The sequence below is a fragment of the Myotis brandtii genome, unplaced genomic scaffold (assembly GCF_000412655.1).
Source record: "Myotis brandtii unplaced genomic scaffold, ASM41265v1 scaffold83, whole genome shotgun sequence".
Lineage (NCBI taxonomy): Eukaryota > Metazoa > Chordata > Mammalia > Chiroptera > Vespertilionidae > Myotis > Myotis brandtii.
In genome coordinates, this window is record NW_005371371.1 from 3,546,251 (window position 1) to 3,569,624 (window position 23,374).

Consider the following 23,374-nt stretch of genomic DNA (forward strand, 5'->3'; position numbering starts at 1 on the left):
GTAATAATCTGAACAATAAAGATTTAATTTAAAAAAAATAAATAAACCACAATCTAATGAACTTCAGAAAAAAAATAAATAAATAAAGTGATTATTGATAGGTAAAAAAATAAATAAATAAATAAATAAATTGTTTTAAAATACCACCACTCCAGTCTAAGTAATGTATTCATTTCCTTAAATATAGTCATTTATTGTCTTTTCCACTTACTTGCATGTTTAAGAATATGTCAGTGAAAGCCATGTACATATTTATTTATGCACGTGTGGATTTTTCAAAGTCAGAGTTTCTCCACCTCAGGACTGTGACTATTTGAGGTCAGATAATTCTTTGCTGTGGAGCCATCCTGTGGAATGTGGGGTATTGGGCAGCACCCTCTGCCTCTGCTCACTAGATGTCAGTAACACCCCCTTCCCCAAGTTGTGAGGACCACAAATGTGTCCAGATATTACAAAGAGCCCCTTGTGGAGTAATAATGACCTATGATGATAGGTTATGCATATGTCCACCTTTTAAAATATTTTTTATTATTTACTGATTTGAGAGGGGGGGGAATGGAGAGAGAGAGAGAGAGAGAGAGAGAGAGATCAATTTGTTGTTCTACTTATTTATGCTTTCATTAGTTGCTTCCTCTATGTGCCCTGACTGGAGATTGAACCTGCAACCTTGGCATATCAGGATGATGCTCTAACCAACTGAGCTTCCTGACCAGGGGCCATAAGTCTGCCTTTACTAAATATCACCAAATTGTTCTTCAAATTGTTTGTACTAATTTGAATGCTCAGGAGTGTGTATGTGTCCAGCTCTTCCTATTTTCTGATTTTTGTTATTGTTGCAAATATCATTGCGAAATGTTATCTGATTATTTTTTCAATTTGCATTTCCTTGATTACTTGTGAGAACTTGCTTCGTTTCATATATTTGTTGGAACGCTAGGGTTTTTCTGTGTATGGCTGTCTTCTTAACAAAAGAAACAAAAGATTTTCTTCATGCTTTAATTTTTGCAATGGTTCAAACAATTCTCTGTTGTTTGAAGGTTTCAAAGTATATTCTTAGGAATTTCCTGGGCATGGCTCGTTTTGTGGGTGGAAACAGCCTGGGTTCCCTCTAGATATTCATCTAATTTGCTTTCTTATTTCTTTTAGAGTCAATTTCAGATTTGTGCAAAAGATTTTTATTTATGTAGCAACACTACCTATTGAGTCATAGTCTTTGTCCATATTGCCAATGATAACTATTTAGTTTTTTAGTGATTTTCGTGTGTTTATCTTTGCTTCTTTATTAAGTTGGTAATTTTATTGCATTGTGAAAAGAATATACGCTGTACAATTTCTGAATTTGGCAATGTATAAGACTTTATGGCTAAAATATAAGACTCATTTTTAAGTAAGTATATCATAAGCATCTAAAAATATGGTATTGATATAAAAACTATCAATTGATAATACGCTTTGTTCACTATTTTACTTTAGGCAATTTAGGTTAAAAAATAAGTACATCTTTGGCCCATTCCTTTTCTATGAATTTTTATTTTATAGTACTTCTGTTTGTGTGTTCCCTCACGTAAATTTTAAATCTACACAATATGTCCACATCCACTCCTTTTACCTAACAAACTTCTCCATTCTTCCTTTCAATTATTCATGTTTAGTTGTTTATATACATCATAAATCATTCTTATATGTTAACATCCACTCAACATGACTTTCCCAAATGCAAAAATTTCCATATTTCTAGGTAAGTGACACACTGCTGATCAGATATAAAACACTTGGGACTACATATATTAATAACATATTATGATTGATAAGAATATTTTATATGTAATAATATATGTTTTATATAACATCTATATAGAAAATGATGTATAACATACCTGATATATTTATGTCATGATATACATTATTAATAATTATTTATAGTAATGCATTTATTGACATAATATATGATGAAATGTCTGGCACGTGCATAGACCTTTCTACCCTCCATCCTCAGAGCCTTCCTCACCTCCGGCTAGTCCCACGCTCTCCTCACTTCTTTCCTGAAGGCCTCAGGAATTCATCCCAGTTTCCTCTCTTTTTCAGGCTTCTCCCATCTCTCTACCCTTCACATTCCTCCCTTCTAAGGCTGGGGAGAGAGGACAGCCTGGAAGGCAAGCACACGGATGCCTCTTTAAAAGAGGTGTTGCTGACAACTGAACTGAGCGATACAGACTGGGGATTGGAGCAGGGACTTCAAAATGAGAGATTCGGGAAGATAGAAAGTTCTAGAACTCTCACAGAGAAGTTTCCATCAGAGCCCTGCCTAAGCAGTTCCTGGCAACCTTACTGAAAATGTGTCTGGCAACACCGGGGCGAGATGGTGCAGCATGGAGAGTGTGCGAGCTCGGGCTCTGGGTGTGACGGATGTCCTGGCTTTGGACATCCCAGAGCTTAGGTTTGTCTGTATTTTGTCCTTTCTCGGTAGAGATGGCAGGAAAGGCCTGCCTTGTGAGGTTGTTGTGAGAACGGAATTTGGTTTGCACTTCCGTAAAGTGATTAACGCTTCCCTGCCATGACAATGTCATGTCTGCCCTTTAGGTTTGTTTTCACACAGCGGGATATCTGGCTTTACCTTTCTCAAAGCATGATCTAGAAAATTTCGAAAATCTGGTAAAATATAAACACATTTCCAGGTCAGGTGGTCTTATTTGATCATAAATTCAACAAAATAAATTTTATTTGGGTTTCACAGGTAACCTCTAGAAGGGGGGCACCAGCAGAATCACTGCTCGTGATTTACCTGAGATAGTGGTTCTCATTAGAGCGCACTGGAGTCCCAGGGTGGTGAAGCGAAGGCCCAGGCTGCGCCCTAGACCACTCACAGCAGCATCTCCGGGAAGTGGCAGGCATCAGTAGGTTTCACCCTCCCCAAGGGATGTTGGAAATCACTAATTTAGAAAGATCACTCTTGCTCTTGGGTGGGGGAAGACATAAGGGAGAAGAGATGCTGAAGTGCAAATATAATTCATTATTTACTACTCCTCACTTAGGAAAATCATTGGTATTTGGACACACACACTCATTTTCCCTGGGTGTCCTTTAGTTGGGTTATATCTCCATCTGGGGCATTCTCTTTGTTTGGTGAATGCGTGCTCCTCCGCTCTCTAGGGAGTCACGCTGTCTGAGATGTGTTTCTTGGCTGAGGTCCACAGGTGGCTCTCACTCATATCACACTCTAAAGCAGTGGTTCTCAACCTTGGCTGCACATTAGAATCACCTGGGAATCTTTTTAAAATCCTGATTTCTGGGCCTCATCCTCTGGAAATTCTGTTTCTTTGTTACTAATGTTGTGGCCCCACCCCATAACAAAGAAACAGAATTTCCGGAGGATGAGGCCCAGAAATCAGGATTTTAAAAAGATTCCCAGGTGATTCTAATGTGCAGCCAAGGTTGAGAACCACTGCTCTAAGGTCTATTTCATGCTAGGACTCTGGAAAGTCAGCCACAGGTTATTTTACATCTTAGTAGTCTTAGGCCCCAACAAAGCGCCTATAACCTAAAAAAAACTACAATCTGAAATAAGTTATTTTTGTAGTATGCTATAGTTTTATATTATTTAGCACCAGCAATTCAAAAGGTGAACTGATTATGAGTAGAATGCAATTTATTAGCATTTGTCAGTGTGAAGGACGTAGTCTTCAGGTAAGGAAAGAGCCAATATGGAATGAGCCCACGACTGGCGAGTATTCATTTATTTGTGGCATTGCTTGTATTTCTCTCCAAAAATTGCATTAGAAAACACCACTCCTGTTTCTCTTCTATGGACCGTTAGATTCAGCAGTGTTTCTGTTTCTCTCCATGACCCGTGACTTCACCCACTATAGCCACACTGTGTCCATCTCTCTGCTCACAGCCTCTACTTCATATTCCTCCCACAGCCTGGGCACAAAGCATCCTGTAGTGCTCCCTGGAACCCCTTTGTGGGATGTTCGGGACATTTCTCACATTGTAGCTTTCATGGATATATGCAGATTGCTTAGATTTTGAACACTTTGAGCCACCTCAGAGAAATGACCATCTCTTATTTTTGTATCCCCAGAAAAGACCACTGTTTCTAGGATACAGTAGATAATAGCAATTTTTGAATTGGTGAGAGAAACATTAGTGAAGATATGTGTCTCCTTGAATTCCTGCAATCTCTTTGATGGCTGGTCTTCTAGACTCCTCTCTTCTCTGCTCAGTATGCTGTCAGAACCCCTCCATCCATTTCATGTTGCAAGAACTATGTGAGCATGTGATGCTTGAGGGGAGGCCAGGGTGGTAAGAAGGAGGACTGGAGGATGAGCCCTCTGAGCAGGTACTTTGCTTGAGTGGTGGGTGTCAGAGCAAGGTGGCTGCAGTAGCAGCCCATTGACAGGGACAGGGAATGAACCAGAAGCCCATGAACAAAGCCAGAGATTGAAGTCTGTTCTGTGCTCCAGGGGAAAATGCTGGAGGCTGGCGATGAGCAGTGATGAAAACTGACTTCTACGTTAGAAAGAGCACCTTTACTAGAGAGTGGGTTGTGGCTATTGGTGGGGCCAGTCAGTGTTAGGAAGCCCAAAAGAAAGGCTTGAATAATAGAGGTAAGCGATGATGGTAGTCAATCATGGGGCTGTGCAGGGACGTGGGGAGAGGTAACCAGGTGTGTTGTATATTTAGGAGGCCTAGCCAACAGGACTTGCCAATGGTCTGGGAAAGAGAGTTAAAGATAACATGTTAGGTTTTGGTGTGAGTCCAGATGCATTTGTGGAGGCAAGGAAGACTTGGTGAGTCAAACATCTTAAAAGAAGCTACAAGAAAGCTGGTACTAACCAGAGTGATGCCATTTCAGGATCATTCATCAAATGTCCTTAAACTCTGAGATGCCTGTAGCTGATGCTCAGCTAACTGTGCAAAACGATGCTGTTTACTTAATTCTGAACAACACAATGGCTGGAGAACACAGGAACCAATGAACACAAGCCACTTTGAAGGAAAGACAAGTGCAAGCCTTTGTAGGCTCAAAATAAGTTTCCTTGGACCCCATGAAATAGTCAAGAAAAGAGATGTCACATTCAGAGCAACAAAATTCATAAATCACTAATTGGTGGATATGAATTAACATGAAAAAATTAAGCTAAATACCTAAGGATATGACAAACATATTAAAATAGACTTGAAGTGCTGAACAAAATCCACTAGCCTTCATGTACAGCAGAAGGTGTGAAAACATAAGCATGTTGGTATGCTACACCATAATTCTGAAGAAAGCCTACCTACACACAATACAATTCCCGCTGACTACATTTGTGTGACATGAAAATGACCGAGCTCTGTGATACAGAGCCCTAAGCAATGGGAAAACGCAGCACTTAAAACTCCGAAAGTGAAGAAAGTTTGCAAATAATGCACTACTAACTCTGATTCCAGGTGATTCTGATAAGATTACAACTGACTTGAATAAAGAAAATTTCTTTCTACTGAAGTTCAAGCATCATCGACCCTTCAGACCACAGGGGGTGAGAGTGACTCTTTGAAGCACTTTATTAGTAATGATCATTCAGCAGTTTGCACTTGCCAAGAGGAAGATATTTGTGGAGCAGAGGGTGGAAGCACAATTAATGACTTTTCCCATGACTCAGAAACGTGTGGGCTGGTTTTGAGCTGTGTTTTTGGAGCTCTGTTTAGATTCCTGTGACCGGAAGGAGTCACACAATGGAGGAGACAAACTCCACCAGCTTATAGCATCTTAGACTTGACTTACATGGCTATGAAATCTCACGACACATCTTATCTGTGGTGTCTGGCTGGACAGGTTTATGGAGCCAAGCATCCTATCTGAATGAATTTTTAATATATATAAAGAGAGATTATTTGGTATATTTAAATATATAGTTTTGATTCTATGACCCTACACTGATGGTAAAAGACCCTTTCTTCCTTCAAGGTTCCGTTGGAGGTTTCATAGAGCTGAAAGAGCTTGCTAGCAAAAGAGATGTCAGTGTCGGAACAGACAAAACTAACAAATATGAAAACAAAACCCCTCAGTAGTACTGGAAAGCCCCAGGTTAGAGTGAATAATAACCCAAACATGAAAAGTCATGCCATTATTTTTTAATAATTTATCTTAAGCAAAAGCAATACTCGGGGGGATAAGAATAAGACATTCTCAATGACATTAGCTAAACCGATACTTTCATATATTCCACAGTCAACATGTATTTACTCAGAACCTATTCTGTGCCAAGAATTATTCCAGCCACTTTCAACTAATCAATGATTCAGACAAACATCCACGCCCTAGTGGAGCGTATAGTCACGCAGGGGGCAGAGACAAGGCACAGAAAGTATTATAAAAGAGTAAATTATAGAGCATGTCAAGGTGCTGAGTGCTATGAAGAAAAGCAGGCAGAGCACGTAAAAGAGCTTAGGAGGATAGAGTTCGATTCAGGTGGCAAATCTATCAGGGGCTCACTGAGAAGAGGAGATGTCAGCAAAATCCTTAAGAAATAAGGAAAGTAGCCAATGTGGCATCTGGAGGAAGGACACTCCAGGAAGAGGGACCAGTTAGAGCAAACCTAGGGTGGGAATATGCCTGGGGAGGTCAAGGCACAATAAGGAGGCCAGGGTGGCTAGTGGGGGCCACAGGGAGACTGGAAAGAAGGTTTACAATGAGAGGGGCCAGATCATACAGAGCCTTGGAAGCCAATGGTGGGTCTCAGGCCTCAGAGAAATAAGGAAAGATGGTGGCATCAGCAGAAGAGTACTTCAAAGAATAGTTGTGTTGACTATTAGCTTGAGGGTTGGTCCCTTATGGGGGACAAGGGTGACCTGTGAAGATGAATGCCATCATCCCAGCAAGGCACATGGGTCAGCCACCTGGGTGGCAGCAGTGGAGAGCGAGAAGTAGAACCAGCTTCATGAGTTGATTGTGGTTGTGAAAAGAAAGGTGTCAATGACACTCCATGGGATTTTAGTCTGGGGTTCTGGAAGCCTGGAGTGGCCAGCCGAGGATAGAGCAGGTTTGGGTAGGGTTGGGAGTTCATCAGACTGGGACATGTTCAGTTAGAGATTTCTGTTAGATGGCCAAGTGCTTATAAGGCCATGAATATATCTTCATAAAAGAATCGTCTTCATGTATTAGCTCCAGCACTCAAATGTTTTACTGAGCTAATTCCTCTTGAGGCAACCAAGACCGTAAATGATGGTGGGAGATGGGCGATGCTGTGAGGAAGCTTCACACAGCCCAGAGTTCAATAACAAAAGACATGCTGGTGTCAGAACAGACAAAGCTAACAAATGAAATGTAACCCCTTGCATACCAATGCCCGGACCTAGGCTCTAAAATCACAGCATACACATACAGGCTGGCTAGGGAAGATCTGGCATAGGAGGAATCCATGTGAAATATAAAGTCTCTGTGTGTGCATTGATGATGAGGTGAGCAGGAAGTCCTGGTGTGGCAGAATCCCACAAGCAACCAAAACACAAAGGAGGCCAAAGTGCTGGGCCTGATTTCTGAGAACTCTGAATCCGCAAGAAAGAGTGAGAATTCAGAAGGCAGAGGGGGAAGGGACACACCTGATTTCTGAGAACTCTGAATCTGCAAGAGTGAGAATTCAGAAGGCAGAGGGGGAAGGGACACTTGTGGGGAGAAGACTCATTTATTTGGGGAAGTTAAAGTGATGAGGCTGAGGACCCAGGTGAGGGTGGTTCTACTCAGTAGGGCTGGAGGTCAAGTTTCTCTTCCCTACGCAACCCTCCATGCCCAAGCAGCATCACTGTGGAAATGAGACCCCATAACCCTCAGCAATGCCCCTAATGAAGAGCCCTCCCTGCCTCAATCCCCCACATTAGCTGCAACAGACCCCTCCCTCTGAAATGGTTTTCTTAGTGTCAGGGACTGTGAGCCCCGGGAACCCAGTAGCCACGCTGCCCTCACTGTGTTCCTGTAACTCTTCACTCTTCCCGCCTCCGACTCTCCCAGTATTCTGTGGCCAACCAGCATCCTCGCAGCCGAGGACCCAGTACCAGGGCAGGAGAGGAGACCAGCCACTGTGGTCTGTGGCCTCAGGGGCTCAGCCTGTCAGGGTGAGGCAGTCCCTTCGTGGCTCCTTTTCAAATATGTCCACAAAATTTTTCACCTGTTACTGAGAAATCAGAGTTTGAGAGGCAGGAGTGCGATGTGTTTCAGAAAGCTCTGGATGAGGCTGTGGCTCCTCCACTCTTGGCATGTGACTGTGGGTGATTCCCTCCCCGCTGCCTATGTCAGGCTGGGCTGTGGACACAGTGAGATGATGTCTGTCAAGTTCTTAGCTCAGCTCCCTTCCTTAACCCAGGGCTGAACAAATGTCGGTTATTATGATTTTAATTATACTGCCCACATGTGCTCGGATTTGGCTGTGGATTTACAAGAACAGAAATAGCTTTAAAGTGCTCATTCTATCACTGTATAAAATGTGATTGTAGAGTTGTGTGCACACAGATAAACACACACATTTTATCATAGGATCCTACATAAATATCCACATCGTGTTATCAGTTTCCAAACTCACCCTGAAAAATCCACATGCGTGTCTGGTTTGAACTTGACCGAATCCATTTGAAGAGATAGATGATCGGTGACCAATCATGCATTTCAAAATCCTATGGAGGTCATGTCTTGTGATTAAATAGGAGCAGGTTTTCTAGACTTACAGGAAATCTGTATTTTTTTTTACTCTAGCTGGTGCAGAAACACAAAGCATTTGAAGCATCTGAATTGATTTTTTTTTTGCCTCAGGGAAAATGTGAGACAGGAAGTTTTCCAGAAGTGCTCATGCTCTGCCTAAGGTTGTACTTTTCTTTGAGTCTCAGTAACAACACTCGATTCTTGTTCTGTAAGAAGAACCGCAGAGAAGCTGAGCCAGGGGGCCGATGATAGACCAGTCTGAGACTACTCAGGACATCTACACCACCTGCTGCCCATTGCCCGGGCCATTGTCCTTTCCCTATCTACTCTCACTCACTCTCACTTCATCAAAAAGGCTATGTTGATTTTTGCCAAAAAAAAAAAAAATCCAACTAAATTTAAATAACTGAAATAAGTAATTCATCACAGTAACATGAGAATCAAAGTTCAGACTATATACACAACAGAAGTTCAGGGATGTCCCTGGGCAGAGCTGTGCTGAGGTGGAAGCACAAACTGCGAGAAAGATTGCCCAACATTCCAATTCTTCTACGTCAAGCATGTCAAACTTGTGGCCCACAGGCCACATGCCTCATTTATTTGCCCTGATTTAGCCTTTGAGTCTGACATGCTTGTTCTACGTGAATTAAAGTTGTAATGTGAACTCATAATCTCTTGCATTAGCAGCTATTACTTCAGTTATTTTCACAGGGCGTCAGTGGGAAAGGGCCTGCTATAACGACGGTCGACAACACTAGCTAGTCCTTCTGCAGAACTCGCTGGGGCCCATGCGTCTCTAAGGGTTCACGGGCAGCCCACGTGGTCCTCACTCATCACAGTGCCATAAGGTCGGCCCTGCGTCACCAGTGAGCAAAGGGAGGCATGGAGCGGAGGCACCATTTCCCCAAACACCCAGACAGCGTGAGGAGTGTCCGATCTAAACTGAGCCTTTAGATAATGAGTACACCGTGGTTAGCAGTTCACACGTATTTATCATTGAATTTTCATGAAATTCAAAATTCACCCCATACTGAGGATACAATCCTCCCAGATGCCCTCGAGTGCAGGACTTGACTTTATAGGCTACCCAGGCCCCGTTTTTGCGAACAGCAATTCATATATGTGGATTTTGGCCAGGTGGTTATATCCATAGGAGAATAGCATCTTATCTTCCCCTGTGCCATATCTATCCTATACTTCCTGTGAAATGCAAAGGAAATGTGGGGGACCACTAGGGAAAGTGCATATGGAAAGCACTGGTAATAGATATTTTTGTGTTATATTCAAGAAAAAAGAGGAATGGCCACGGAGTCAGTAAGAGGACAGAGTCAGGCTGGAGCAGATGTGAGCTGGGACAATGGGTCATGGCTCACCCAGACTCTGAGGATGAACCAATGACAGGACTGTCACAGGGAGATGGTCACTCCACTCTTGACCCAGAGGAAGGCTCGGTGAACACGGTAGTGTGGGGCTACCAAGTGCAAGGGGAGGAAGAGGCTGGCAAGTGGGGCTGGGAGAGAAAAGGAAATGCTAGCAACAGCCTTGGCAGGACATACAAGAGTGGACCGGACTGGTAGAGGGTTGCGCCCAAGTGTGGGATATTGTTTGCTCTATAGCCACAGGAGACAAGTTCTCAAACACACACACACACACCCACACACACACACACACACACCACACACACACACACACACACACACTCACACACACACACACACTCACAGAGCTGTGACCAAGTCTCTCTAAAATGGCAGTGGAGTCACCAAACTCTTGAGAAGACTGTGGCCTTTCTCAACAAGCTTCATGAGTCTCCAAAAGCCATACCTCCTTTTACAAAGGACAGCACCACCACTGGCAAAGGATTACTCTCTAAATCCATGCCTGTGTAGTGGCTCAATGCAGTTATTCACAATGTACAATACAATGAAATACTTTTTATTTATAAAGAAGAAACAATTTCAAAGGTATAGTGACAGAGGGACAACAGAGACAGAGGAAGACACAGAGAGATGAAGAGGGGGGACGGGGAGAGAGTGTGTTGAAGTGGACGGGTCCTGCTGAGACAGGGAAGCCATGTGGAGATCACTGTCAGTGAGCATTTGCCTTGTGGTCCTGGGGTGGGATGTGTCTTCACTTTGAAACATAACTACTTCCATGTTTTCAGACCCACAAAAACAAAATTATGCAAGCCACAGCCCTTATCCTAGACTTTTAGAGACAAATACGCTCCGTTATTCAGAAATTTGGAGGGTTTTGAAAATTAGGGTAGTGTTTATATCCCGTGGGGCTGGGCAGTATCCCCTAATGAAGCTTTTTAATTCTGGGGAAAACATATGAATATTCTCAATAAGTGAGATATATAAAGATTATAAAATACTCATCAATTCAGGTCTATATTTTGCCCCAAATGAGTTCAGGTTGGGTTACTTAAAAAAAAAGTCACATATGAGTTAAAAATTGGTTTTCAGAACATTTTGAATTTGGGATCTTCAATTGGTACTTTAAATTCATAAAGATTCACTCATATAAACCTAAAAATGTGTTATTATATCTACCTGACTGACAGAGAAAGCAGTACTCAGCATTTCACTCTCCCCTGAGTGGCTTTCTATTTTCCTAACTGAAGGCAGACATGGTGCTTGACCATCTAATGCATGTAATTCAAGAATGGGAGGAAGTACAAAAGCCACCGACCCTCACTCCTTCCTGTTGGCTTTTCACAAGTGGAATTTACCTGTCCATTGACTGAGATGATCCCACCCTTTCCACATTCCCAGTATTATAACCTTCAGCTAGAGAGAAATGCAAGCTCTTGTGGTTTCAAATAAAGAAATGACCCGAAATGGACTTTTATGGTAGAGATGACAACTCCAGAATGTGCTAAGTCACTTTTGCTTAACCAATTTTAAATTTCATTAAGCACAGATGTTGACCTTGTGCTTTCCCTTCCATTTTCTTATTAAAAAAATAGCCTTGACACAAGAATGCAAAGGCAGTGGTTGCTGTTTTCTGGGTAACAACACTGCTGCAGAGCAATGCAGGGTTGAGGTTAAGAGTCAGCAGGACCTGGATTCAAACGTGGCTCCCGGGTGACCTCTCCATCCTCATGTCCTGGTCTATCTGATGCAATCAGATAGATGCACCCTCTGCTTAGTGACAGGCGAGAATTCAGCCAGACACAGTCAATGAGCACTAGGACAGCGCCTGGCTTATGCTAAGCGCTCCGTAAGTTATATATCTTAAATTGTGATCATCATTTAAATAACTAATAGAGTCAGTTAGACATAGATGATAATACCTCCTATCTCGAACCTGTGTCTTGGGAGCACCTTCAAGCTGTGCTTGTCTAAAATGTGTGGCCAGTCAACTCTTTTATTATATCACAAGATCATGAAGAAGCATCCTCAAATAATATTTAAGTTTACCCTTATCTTTTAAAAAAAATTATGTGAGACTTCCTCAGGTTAAGTTCCATGTGAAAAAGAAACCCTCAGCCAAAAATGAACTTTCGCTGAGAGTTCACGGCTGCAGCACACTGTGACAGGTGTACTCCCGGGCAGCAGTCACATGTTCAAGTGCTCAGTGAGTCAGACTTTCCTTTCACGAGCACACAAGGTTAGAAACAGGTCACATGCTCTGAGTCAAACGACTGCTCGCGCTGAGTGTATCATTCAAAATCTGACCTTTGCTGAAATGTTATTATGTCATTCCCATCATTTCAATATGAAGGGAGATTAGGAAGAACTTCTTCGGATTCTGGAGCCCAACCGTTCTGGGACTAAACCCATAAAAGTTGTTTAAAGGAGGCTGAAGATAAGCAATTCATTACTATTTCTAATTTTCTTTAAAGCTCAATTCCCACAAACATAAACTACATTTATTCCTCAGATGTAATGTTATTATTTCATACAAAAATTGAAATAGAACTTGAAATACAGAAAGCCATGTAAAGCAAAAGTAAATCACAGGAAGAATCATAAATAAAACAGAAACCATTAGAGATGAGCTTTTATTTTTTCCCCCTTTGCTTCTGTCTGACTTTGTGGAGAGTTCACCATCTAGTGGAAATTCTCAATAAGTGCAATCTTACTGCCACTGCTCAGTGTCAGACACCTAATGACTTTCCCCTCTGGTTTTAACAAAATGTAGAGAAAGATTCCATGCGCAGTATTATAAATGTTGTTTGCATGCAGTTAAGCTATAGGAGCTGATGCCTATACCTGTACTATTTATATTCTAGAATTGAACAGAGTGTTTTCTGCCTTTTCCAGATATTGTCCCATTTTTTACAAACAGAACAGTATTTTTTGGTGCAATAGCACAGAAGTAAACCTCCATAAATTTTCATGTCATACTTTGAAAAGTTTTACTTCCAAAAACAGACTCAAAGTTACAAAACCTCCAGCTTTAATTAGAAAGCATCAACTAAAACCATGTTGCTTTTTTCTCCTCTGGAGTTCTAATCACATAAGAACATGTGATAAATGAGTATCTTCAGATCATAGTTACTGTTACATGTTTCTTTCATGTACGTAATAATTTGATTTTAATAAAGAAGAGAAGAATGCATTTGAAGAAAGTGAACTTTCAATTTTTGTACTGTTTAAGACTCAAGATAGAGTAACAAAATTTCACGACAAGATGCACTGTGGAATGAGTATTGAGTAAGCAAAGGACTTGCAGATGGTAATGTAGGGGCTCGTTGATTCCATTTAATATATATGTCGACATCTTTTTAAAGAAAATCAGATAAGTGATGTGATATGGATAGCCCTCAATAATAGTGTTTATATATACACACATGTGTAGGTATTTAGACGTATATGTGTGGGGATATATATATATATACACATATACATATATATATATGGTGATACACTTTACCTGTGTGTACTGTTTTAAGAAGACTCAGAAGGATCATCAATTTGTGAAAGGTTATAAAAGTAGCAAGTTCACATTTATACTGTGAACAAGCCAAACAACTTCCCAAATTACGGTACTTCATATACATAATTACTAAACAAAAGATGAGACCTCAGGTCAAACTCCTCAAATGAACGTTAGTAGCACTGAATGGTGAGAAGGTACACCAATAGTGTAACTGTGAGAAGACCCACTTAACATAAAACACACAAATACTGTGGTAGGCAGACTATTATAATTTGCAAAATAACTTGCTTTCTTATTAAATAATAATTTGTCTCTGGAATTCTCATTGTTCAAATGTTCCCACTGATACTTTTATGAATCTGGAGTGGTGGTGTATATTTGTATTGAGGAATGTTGTTTTGTGCCCATTAGACATGTATAATACATTTTAATAAAATAACCTCTTTGTTCAAGGGAACTGAATTATTCATTATTTTGCCAAGTTCTTTCCTGTTGGAGCTTCTCACAAAGCAACCCCTGACTGTTTGACTTTCTAAATAGCCTAAGTGATTCCAAACTCTCTTTTTGCAAAGAGAAATGGATGTTAGAACTGGCGCTCGATAAAGAGATGCTTGTTTTCTCCCACACATTCACATCCTTCAAAAGACTGGTCCAAACCACAGGCCAAGAAGTTAAATGGTTTCTTTGAATGGCAGATTAGATTGCTGCCTTTTTTTCTCTCCAGTGCTGTATGCCCATACCGCTAGGCACACACTCGTGCACGTGCACACACATAAACACACCAGTCGCACACTCTAAACTGGTGATCTGCTCTAAGCCTTGAGTTTTGCCTGTAAGAAAGATCAGGAACACAGGAATCCCAACTTTTCTTCCTCACAGCCTACCCCTGGGCAGCTAACCCGTGGTTCCCGGTCTGCGGCTTTTCCTCCCAGGGACATGTCCCATGAGAGACAGAGTAGAAATAACAAAAGTTGATTCCAGGCAAGGGGCTTTGTCCATACTGCTGCTGTAGAATATATTCCTTTCAGCACAAGCCTACGTGGGACCTGGATTTGATTTCCTCTTTTAGGAAGTGAGGGAATTGGATAAAGACATTTCTAATGCCCTAGGGCCTTAGAATCTTTATTTTTTTTTTAAGTCACTAAACTGTGGGATATTGTACTTCAATATTAGCTTTTCTTTTTCTCCTAAATCTCTGTTGTTTGGGGAGACATTATACCCCCAAAGACTCTTTTACTTTAAATAGAATACAGTTTTGACAAGGCCTTAACTTCTGGACTTCTACTCGCAGTGACAAACGATATCTACGCTGCTGGATGTAATATGTGTGATTACATCTGTGTAATATGTGTGAAGCTGAATGAGTGTGATTAACAATGTCATGGTGAATTAGGATACAGCACATTCATGCTCTCCCCCTGGCTTGATGTCCCACCATCATTCAACCCACAGGAATGACCGAGGTAGACTTTGTACTGTAGCTTTTCCCTCAAGTTCTAGGAGCTCAGCCCCATCACCCTGAAAAATCCCTCTCACTCCAGTTTGCACTTGGCATCTCCATCTGACTGTCTACTCAACTTCTTCACCTTCAAATCTCAAAAACAGCACAACCAGTCCTCAGGCCCTGCTTCTCCTCCCCAGGCATTCTTTAAGTTTTCTCATAGAATGTCTCACAAAATTATGAAAATTCACACTATTCTTCTCAAACCCAGAAACAAATTTCCTATTAATTATGAAGCGGGTGTTAACAGATACGGGAAATTACTCCTTATCTCAGTCAGAATCTAGTTCTTCCGTGCCATGCGCCAATTCACGAGTGAGCTTGGATCAGCACATCAGCTCCCTCCTACTCCCTTCTCCCTCCCACTTCGGAATGGCATTTACTCTCCTGATTGTTTCGTTCTCATCCTGATTAAGACCTGGACCAACCCTTCTGGGGAGACCGCTTGGATCATGCAGTAGTGGCAATGCTCACATCGCAAAGACATTGGTCTGCTTCTTATATCTTTATGACCCCCTCACCTCCATCACCATCCTGTGACCAAGGCATTCTCATTGTAACAAATGCTTTCTGCCTCCAGTGCAGAAAATCAGCCTCCGGGTTTTTGTGCTGTTCGTCTTAAACCATTATGTAACCTCATCTGTTATTAATGAATAATAATCGCCCCAAAAATATTTCCCATTATTTCAAAAGACTACCAAAATTTAAGAATGCATAACTAATGTTATATTCAAAATACCCAAAAGAACATAAAAGTTACATATCTACACATGTTTTTATTCTTCTCTGAAAACTAGGACAATAGAAACATTAGTTAATACACATACCCAAAACTTAACCTAAACAAACAATAAATGATTATACTTTGTTACACAGATGGCCCTAACATAACAGTATCCAATTAATCTCTTTTAGTCGCATTTATTCTCGGAAAAAATACAAATAAAATTTCAGATTGCTAAAATGCAATCAAAATTTGAAAGCAGAACTACTAGCTAGAAAATACAGTCACTTACCGATGTGCACATAAATTATTAAGGTGAAGTCCATATTTCTCCTCAGCAGATAACCCATCCATCAACAAGTAGAAAATGAGAAAGTTGCTCTGGCCAAGGGGTTGTGAAATGAGTCTGGATTTCTCTAGCATATATGTATAAATTCTGGCTGGTTAAGAAAACAGAAGTGATTCTGTTAAATGGCATTATTAGTTTCATTTCCATAAATTTACACATATGAGTTAACTGCAAAGATAATAATACAGCGTCTTTTCAAACACAGACCTTTTCTAAACAATATTAATAGACTTTATTGTCAAATAAATATTTTAGGGTCAGAAAAATTAAGCAGAAAATTATGAGAGTTCCATTATGCCCTCTCTCTTCCCTCTCCAACATACTGTTTCCCCTATTATTAACATCTTGCATTTGTGTGGAACTTTGGTTGTATACAGCAAGACTGTACACAAATGGAACTACTATTATAGTGTTGTGCCTGTTATAAACATTGTAAGTGGTCAATTTAGCCAAACAGAATGATTATCAGTGTTTTAAAAAATCTCAAAATTAATAAACAGTATTAAGAAAATTAATATTAGACACCTTTAGAAAAGTTGCCAAAAGTGCATAAAGAAAGACACTTCAAAATACCCCTTTAATTCATGAGTTTAAAATTGGGATGAGATGGTGTAGTTTCTTTTCCATTTCTCCACGTGTATTTAAGTCAGGTGACTAGCAATTTCAAGCTGAGGTCTAAATTATTAAATTTTATTTTCTTTGTTGCCTTCCTAACTATACTATTTGCTGAAAACATTTTCTATTTAATGTTAATAATATTAACCACAAAGTAATTAACTGATCAAGAGAACATTTTTTAAAAAATCTATACACATAGGAAATAAGCTGCAGTAGTTGTTCCCTTCTGTTATTGTCTACTCATCAGCTAAAGAAATATCGAGTGAGAATGGGGGGCTGGGTGGTGACTTTCTGACCATCATGCTTCTAGACTCCGAGAAAGGGTTGGCCTTTTACCCATTTTTCCCAACCAACATACAGGCTTAATTTAAAGCAGCATTCAAATCTAATTGAATTCCATATCAAAGAGTGGCTTCAATACCTTTCATCTAAATTCAAAAACAGTATAATTACTAATCATCCTAGTTAGCACATCTCCAGCAGTGAATAAAATTGCTATGGATTAGCAGGAGTCTGATCAGTAGCATTTAAAAAAATATGTATCTTGAAGGAGCTTTTAGATGGAAGAAAACATAAAACAACACAAAATTCAAATTTCCATTTGAGACCTTTTATGTCAGAAATATTCTTGAATAGATATATACTTGTCACCCTGCATCTTTTCAGTAATCCACATGAGAATATATGTTTCTCAAAAGGTTTTGGTACTTTTAAAAAATGGAAATGTATTTTAGAGAGCTCCAATTTGTGTTCAATATGGCATAAAATAGAGGATATAAACTTCCCTCTCCTTCAAGAACAACAAATGCCTGCCTTCACTGCCTTTTTGACTTCCAGCACCAACTCTCACCCTGCCCCATTCACCTAGTTATAAATCATGACCTGTTCCCCAAAAGCCCCATCATGCCTTCAAGTAGCAATCACCAGAAGCATACTATTGATTAATTAATATAATTAAACATTCTCTTTCACACTTAGCCATTTCTGTTGACTTCATTATTACTAATCATTAATTCTAGGTTCTCAACTAGGAGTCAAAGTATGGGAACTGGTCCTGAATCTGGCATTGCCAATCTCCATGCCCCTCTAAACTTCTCTTTCCCCATCAGAAAACGAGGGATTAAAAGATACAAAGGTCCCAGGCTCCCTGTGGACTCCAAAAGGGAGGAGCCCCCAGTTAGAGCCCTGCTGTATACCAGGCACTGGCTGGGTGCTTTTCAAACAATGCCTCATTTAAATTCTGTTGTGAACCTTTTTTTTTTTTTTTTTTACATTAAAACCCAAAAGACTTATCTCCAAAGCCCAGGCTGTCTGCACTAAAAGATGCTGTTCTTCAAAGGAGATAAGATCAATTAAAGCTCTCTGAAGCTTTTAAAAGAAAGTCCAATTGAGAGTATAATAGCAAGGATAACTGATGATAACAATGAAGATAAAGACTATCTTCTGGTTTGTTTTTTAAAATCAAGATTTCACAAAAGACAAGGCAAAAGCCTTAATGTATTTTCCATCTCATTTGTGTTAGCTTTAAGTTTCCCAAATAGATAGCATAGCCTTGGCATATTCATTGGGAGACATTTCCAATTGTTAGTAAATTTCAATATCTACTTAAATATATGCAAGTGTCTTAGGGGCACAGAAAAGATAAGAAGCCGACTATTCTTCACGTTTTACATGTGGACTCTGGGTCGTCTTCCCTTTGTAGACCCTTCGGCATATTTCTGCCTCACCCATTCCAACGTGATAAACTGCTCTATGAAAAGAGAATATGGTTCTATTCTTAGCAGACACAAACTCTAATTATGAAACAAAACCTTGGCTCTGATTTAAAAATGAATCCAGAGTTAATTATTGATAACCTTCCTTATCTATTTCAGTAATGTGTCCTTCCTTGGCAGGAATGAGTGCATGATGGTTTTTCGCAACTTCCTCCCTGAACTGAATAATGACTGTTTCAGTTTATTGTTCCTTTACAATGCCCATTCCTTAGATTCATTAACCCAATGGATAGTTAACGCATGTTTACTACAAACCAGGGCAGACAAGATCTCTGCCATCAATGGCCTTCATCCCTGTAGCTCTGGGACAGGAACACACTATATCCCACCCATATATCGACTCTGTTTGTTCTCTGCTCACAGGCACTGGACACAATAATGCTGTCCAGTCCCTCCACTGGACATTAGAACCTCCGGTCAGCAGGTAACAGAGTCCTTCGTATTTGAATTCAGAGCATGTAAAGCAGTGGGCAGCATCTTTAGAATAATCTGGTCCTGGTGTCCTACCTCAGGTCAGGCTATTTTAACATGGTTGGTGTCACCTCTTCCATCCTGCTCGAAGGCGCCCAGTGTCAGGGTGAGAAAGCACTTGGCAATCACAGGGAAGGAAGGTGGAAAGTTCTTGCGATTAAGTGAAAATACTCCTTCTCTGGAACACTCACCCACTTTTTAAGGTATGCATACTACGTCTGTGTACGCATGACCCTTTCCACAGTAGCAGATATTTGAAAACAGCTGTCATATTTCCCTGAGTCTTTTTCTCTTCAGTGTAAATGTGTTTACTTTCTTCAAAGCTCGCCCCAAACACATGGCACTTCAATTTTCACTTCCCTGGTAAACATTTTCTGAATACATGCTTTATTTTTCCTCTTAAATACAGGAAACAAAGAACTGAACTCCTAGTCTGACCTCTTCCCCTACCACTTATGTTCTAGGCATTCTGCTTCTATTAATGTAGTCTCAATTAGCACTGGCCTTATTTCTTGGTTTGCTGTTTATTTGTTAGTAGTTGTTTCATTCATAAAATTTTTAAAAACCTCCACAATATCATTTGGCCAGAATTTTAAAAAAAATCAGGAAGGAAGTACCCAACAAAGATAGGCACTAGGAATTGAATTAAGGGTTCTAATTAGGAGAACAGAATGAGTAGAAAAACAATATGGGAAGTGGAGAAAGGTGGAGACTGCCTACCTACCTACATGGGAGCCTGCATTGCTGTTTTCCTAAGAGGAGAATAAATTCAATTATGCACAATGCTCAAAGTATACAGAAATGATGCTCATCACTCCTTAATGATTCTAAAGGCACTGTGGAATCTACAAGTGCCTCAGGTTCATCTTTATGAATATTTATTATCGCTGTGTCACAGTGTGCTGCCTGCAGAAGCCGCGTGAGAGGTATTTGTGGATGCGATTATGCTGAAGCTGTGTGGGACTGCGTGCTAATAGAGACTGCTGATTAAAGAAGCCTCCATATGTAAGTGCTCACTGCAGCGTTTCCTAGTGCTTTCTTATATGTGTGTATAATAATTTTATAAATTAACATTCCTGGAGAAGAGGACATGTCAAATTATTAAACAAAATCAATAATGGGTAAGACCTTCATAGCCATTTAGTACATTCTGACCTCGGTAAAGGGAGTATCCAATGGAAAGGGTGGAAAAAGTCATGTGACTGATACCCAGACAAGCGATTTCTCCTTTATGCCAGTTATGCATCAACATGAGTGTCCAGCTGTACTTGGGTTGGGCTAGAAAAGCGCCTCTCAGATTTTAGAGTCCCAGTCAGAAGGTCAGCAATTGGGCCGGGGTGTCTACATTTTAAGAAGCTCCAAATGCCGCCCATGGTACTTATCTTTGGGTCACACATTGGAGTGACAAGGGGTTGAAGCACAGCTTTTGGAATGTCCTACCCCCTTCACTTCTATGGCTCCAACCACTGGCCACTGAAGGCTCAGGGGGAAATTACGGTCACAGAGTGCTCAAGCTGTGCCTTTCACCTGGAGAAACAGTCTCACTGGGGTGTCATAAAACCACACATAAAGACATTGGTGCCTCAAGACCTTTCTCCCCTGAGGTCCCCCTAGAGCAGATCTTCAAATAGAGCTCTTAGCCATGGATTAAAATAAAAAACAAAAAACTTTCCTATTGCAAAATTTAAGCCTCTGCTCTTGACAACCAAAATTATCTCTTTTTTTGCCCTTTTTATGCATTTTTTAAACCAAATTTCACTTAGTAAATATTTGATTTTGACATAAACTCAGGCAAAATACAGATTTTTGTTTCTAAACTGTGGTCAAAACTAACTTTTAGTTTCTGAAGGGAAGATAGAGTAACTTGAAAATGCCAAATAAAATTGATATCTTTCAAAAATCATTAAATTAGCAAATATTTGTATGCTAACAGCTATTATAAAACTTTTGTAAAATAGTTGATTCCTCTAAGTAGACTAGGCATTCCATCTGCAATTACACTTATATTGTTCATTTGCATGAATAATTTGTTTTGATTAGAAAGATGTAAAATTCTAACTGAATTCCAAATGAGTTGAATTTAAAGTAGGGGGTTTTCATAAAGTACACAGTAAATATTTAAACCAAGAAACAGTCTCTTTGGGTTTGGTGGGTGATTACTGTAATATTTTGATTTGTTTTAATTCAATAATTTAAAAATATAGATTCCATTCTTTTTCAAGAGATTGTAGTGTGTGTTGTATGAAGAAATTATATACTCACATTATAATATATTTCGAGTACATATTTGAGTTCATTTCTATGTTCAGCAAATATGATTCATTTCAGCTCTTTTTGGTTTGGTTCCATATTATATAGTTTACACAATAATCATCTTAAAACTCACCTCTCATTTCAAAATGTTATTTTTAATTCAAAACAATTTTAGAACTCATAACCTGAAGGCTCAGATATGCCCGTGCATGTGCACACACACAGGCATGCACAGCATTCTCTGTTACTGCTCTGTGTGCCTCTGCCCTCTTCTGGTAGCAAGTGAGACCCCCCTTTGCTCATTTTAAACTTACCTCCAGTTAACTGTTTTTTCCTCTCGCAGAACTGCAGTTCGAAATACTTTATGAAGCAACTGGACAGGTCATTAAGAGTTGTCTTAGCATGTCCAAAGGCTTCTAAAATGCACAAGACCTATAGTAAAAGAGGACCGTTTATTGAACTCAGTTTTGTGTTGTTGTTTTTTTACATAAAACTAGAAAATAATAGCAAGAATATGAGAAATATTCCATTATCTAAGAGGTTCTCTATTGTTCATATAACCCCTTGTTGGATGTTTGAAGTCCCTCTCCTACAGCAAACTACAGTAGTGTCCTTATGCATGGTTTCACTTTTCCACAGTTTCAGTTACCTGGGGTCAACCATGGTTCAAAAATATTAAATGGAGCCCTGCCAGTGTGGCTCAGTGGTTGAGCATCAACCAATGCACCAAGGGGCTGCTGGTTTGATTCCTGCTCAGGGCACATGCCTGGGTTGCGGGCTCAATCCCGAGTAGGGGGCAGGAGGAGGCAGCCCTCTCACATTGATGTTTCTTTCTCTCTCCTTCTCCCTTGCAGAAGGCAGCTCTCTCACATTGATGTTTCTTTCTCTCTCCTTCTCCCTTCCTCTCGCTCTAAAATCAATATAAAACATATTTGAAATATATATTCAATAGAAAATTCCAGCAATAAATAACTCATGTTTTAAATTGCGCACTGTTCATGTGTAACATGATGAGATTTTCCGTCACCTCACTCCATTTCACCCAGAAAGTGAATCCTCCCTTTTCTAGTGTATCCGCGCCGCATATGCGACATGCCTGTTAGTCACTTGTAGCCATCTTGGTTATCATATGAACTGTGGGAGCATCGAAGTGCTTGTGTACAGTAACCCTTATTTTACTTAATAATGCAACATTCACATAACTTCTATGAAGATGTGATGTTATAATTGTTTATTTTTTCATTGTTAATCTTTTATTGTGCCTGCTTTAAAATTAAACTTTAACACAAGTATGTATGTATAGAAAATGTACACATTGATAAGATGTGTGAATCAAAAATCATATATATGTATGCTGTTGTGGCTTTGGGGAGAAGAAATTAAAGTTAAAAGTGGTAGAATATATTTTAAAAATAATAAATGCACTTAAATCCTGGATTATAACCTTCTTTCAACTTTTACTTAATTTACACTCTTTTTCAACACCGAACCCCTACATTATGCTCCCTTCACCCTGTTATTGCTTCAAACCAACCATTTTCTCCCACGGAAACAAGAATAAGAATTCTAGATGAAGCTGTGTGCCCAGCGTTTCTTACTGCCATGTGTTCTCTTTCAGAAGTGAGGAATTTGAGGTTTTAAAATTCTGTTAATAAAGCTCCTCAGATCAACCTGGCATCTGAAATTCATTCTTGATGTGTTTCCTTAAACACTGACTACAGGACAAACACAATTTATTCTCATAATTTATTGTGCTTGTGATAATGATTATGACCAAGAAATTCTCCAAACAGCATGAAAATATGAAGGTCAAAGTTGTTTTTCCAGATAAAAATAATATTAAATACAGTTCCTGCATTAGCCACAAGAGGGAGCACAATAACACCTCATCATAATTTCAGGTAACAATATTTTTGAGAATTTTAATCTAAATATATAAAAAAAGAAACTTTGCTCCTATTTTTTAATTTTCTGAATACTGCTAGACCAAGGCATTCAATTTGCCTGGAAGTACTTTATATTTTTAAAGATTATGATAAACACTTTGATGTTAATCAAGTGTTGAGTTGTGATAATGAAATATATAAAATATCTGTTTTGGAAGTTTGATCTTTTGAAT

At 39.7% G+C, this 23,374-nt stretch overlaps 1 protein-coding gene across 1 annotated transcript in view; it reads right to left on the minus strand.

Annotated features, from left to right (window-relative positions):
- MYO16 (myosin XVI) overlaps positions 1-23,374 on the minus strand; it is a 449,416-nt gene that overhangs the window by 258,518 nt on the left and 167,524 nt on the right. The window contains exons 15-16 of the mRNA XM_005884469.2: positions 21,570-21,687; positions 16,082-16,229 (exon numbers count right to left, since the gene is read on the minus strand). Of these exons, the coding sequence (XP_005884531.1) occupies positions 16,082-16,229; positions 21,570-21,687 (266 nt within the window). The remainder of the gene's footprint in view (positions 1-16,081; positions 16,230-21,569; positions 21,688-23,374) is intronic.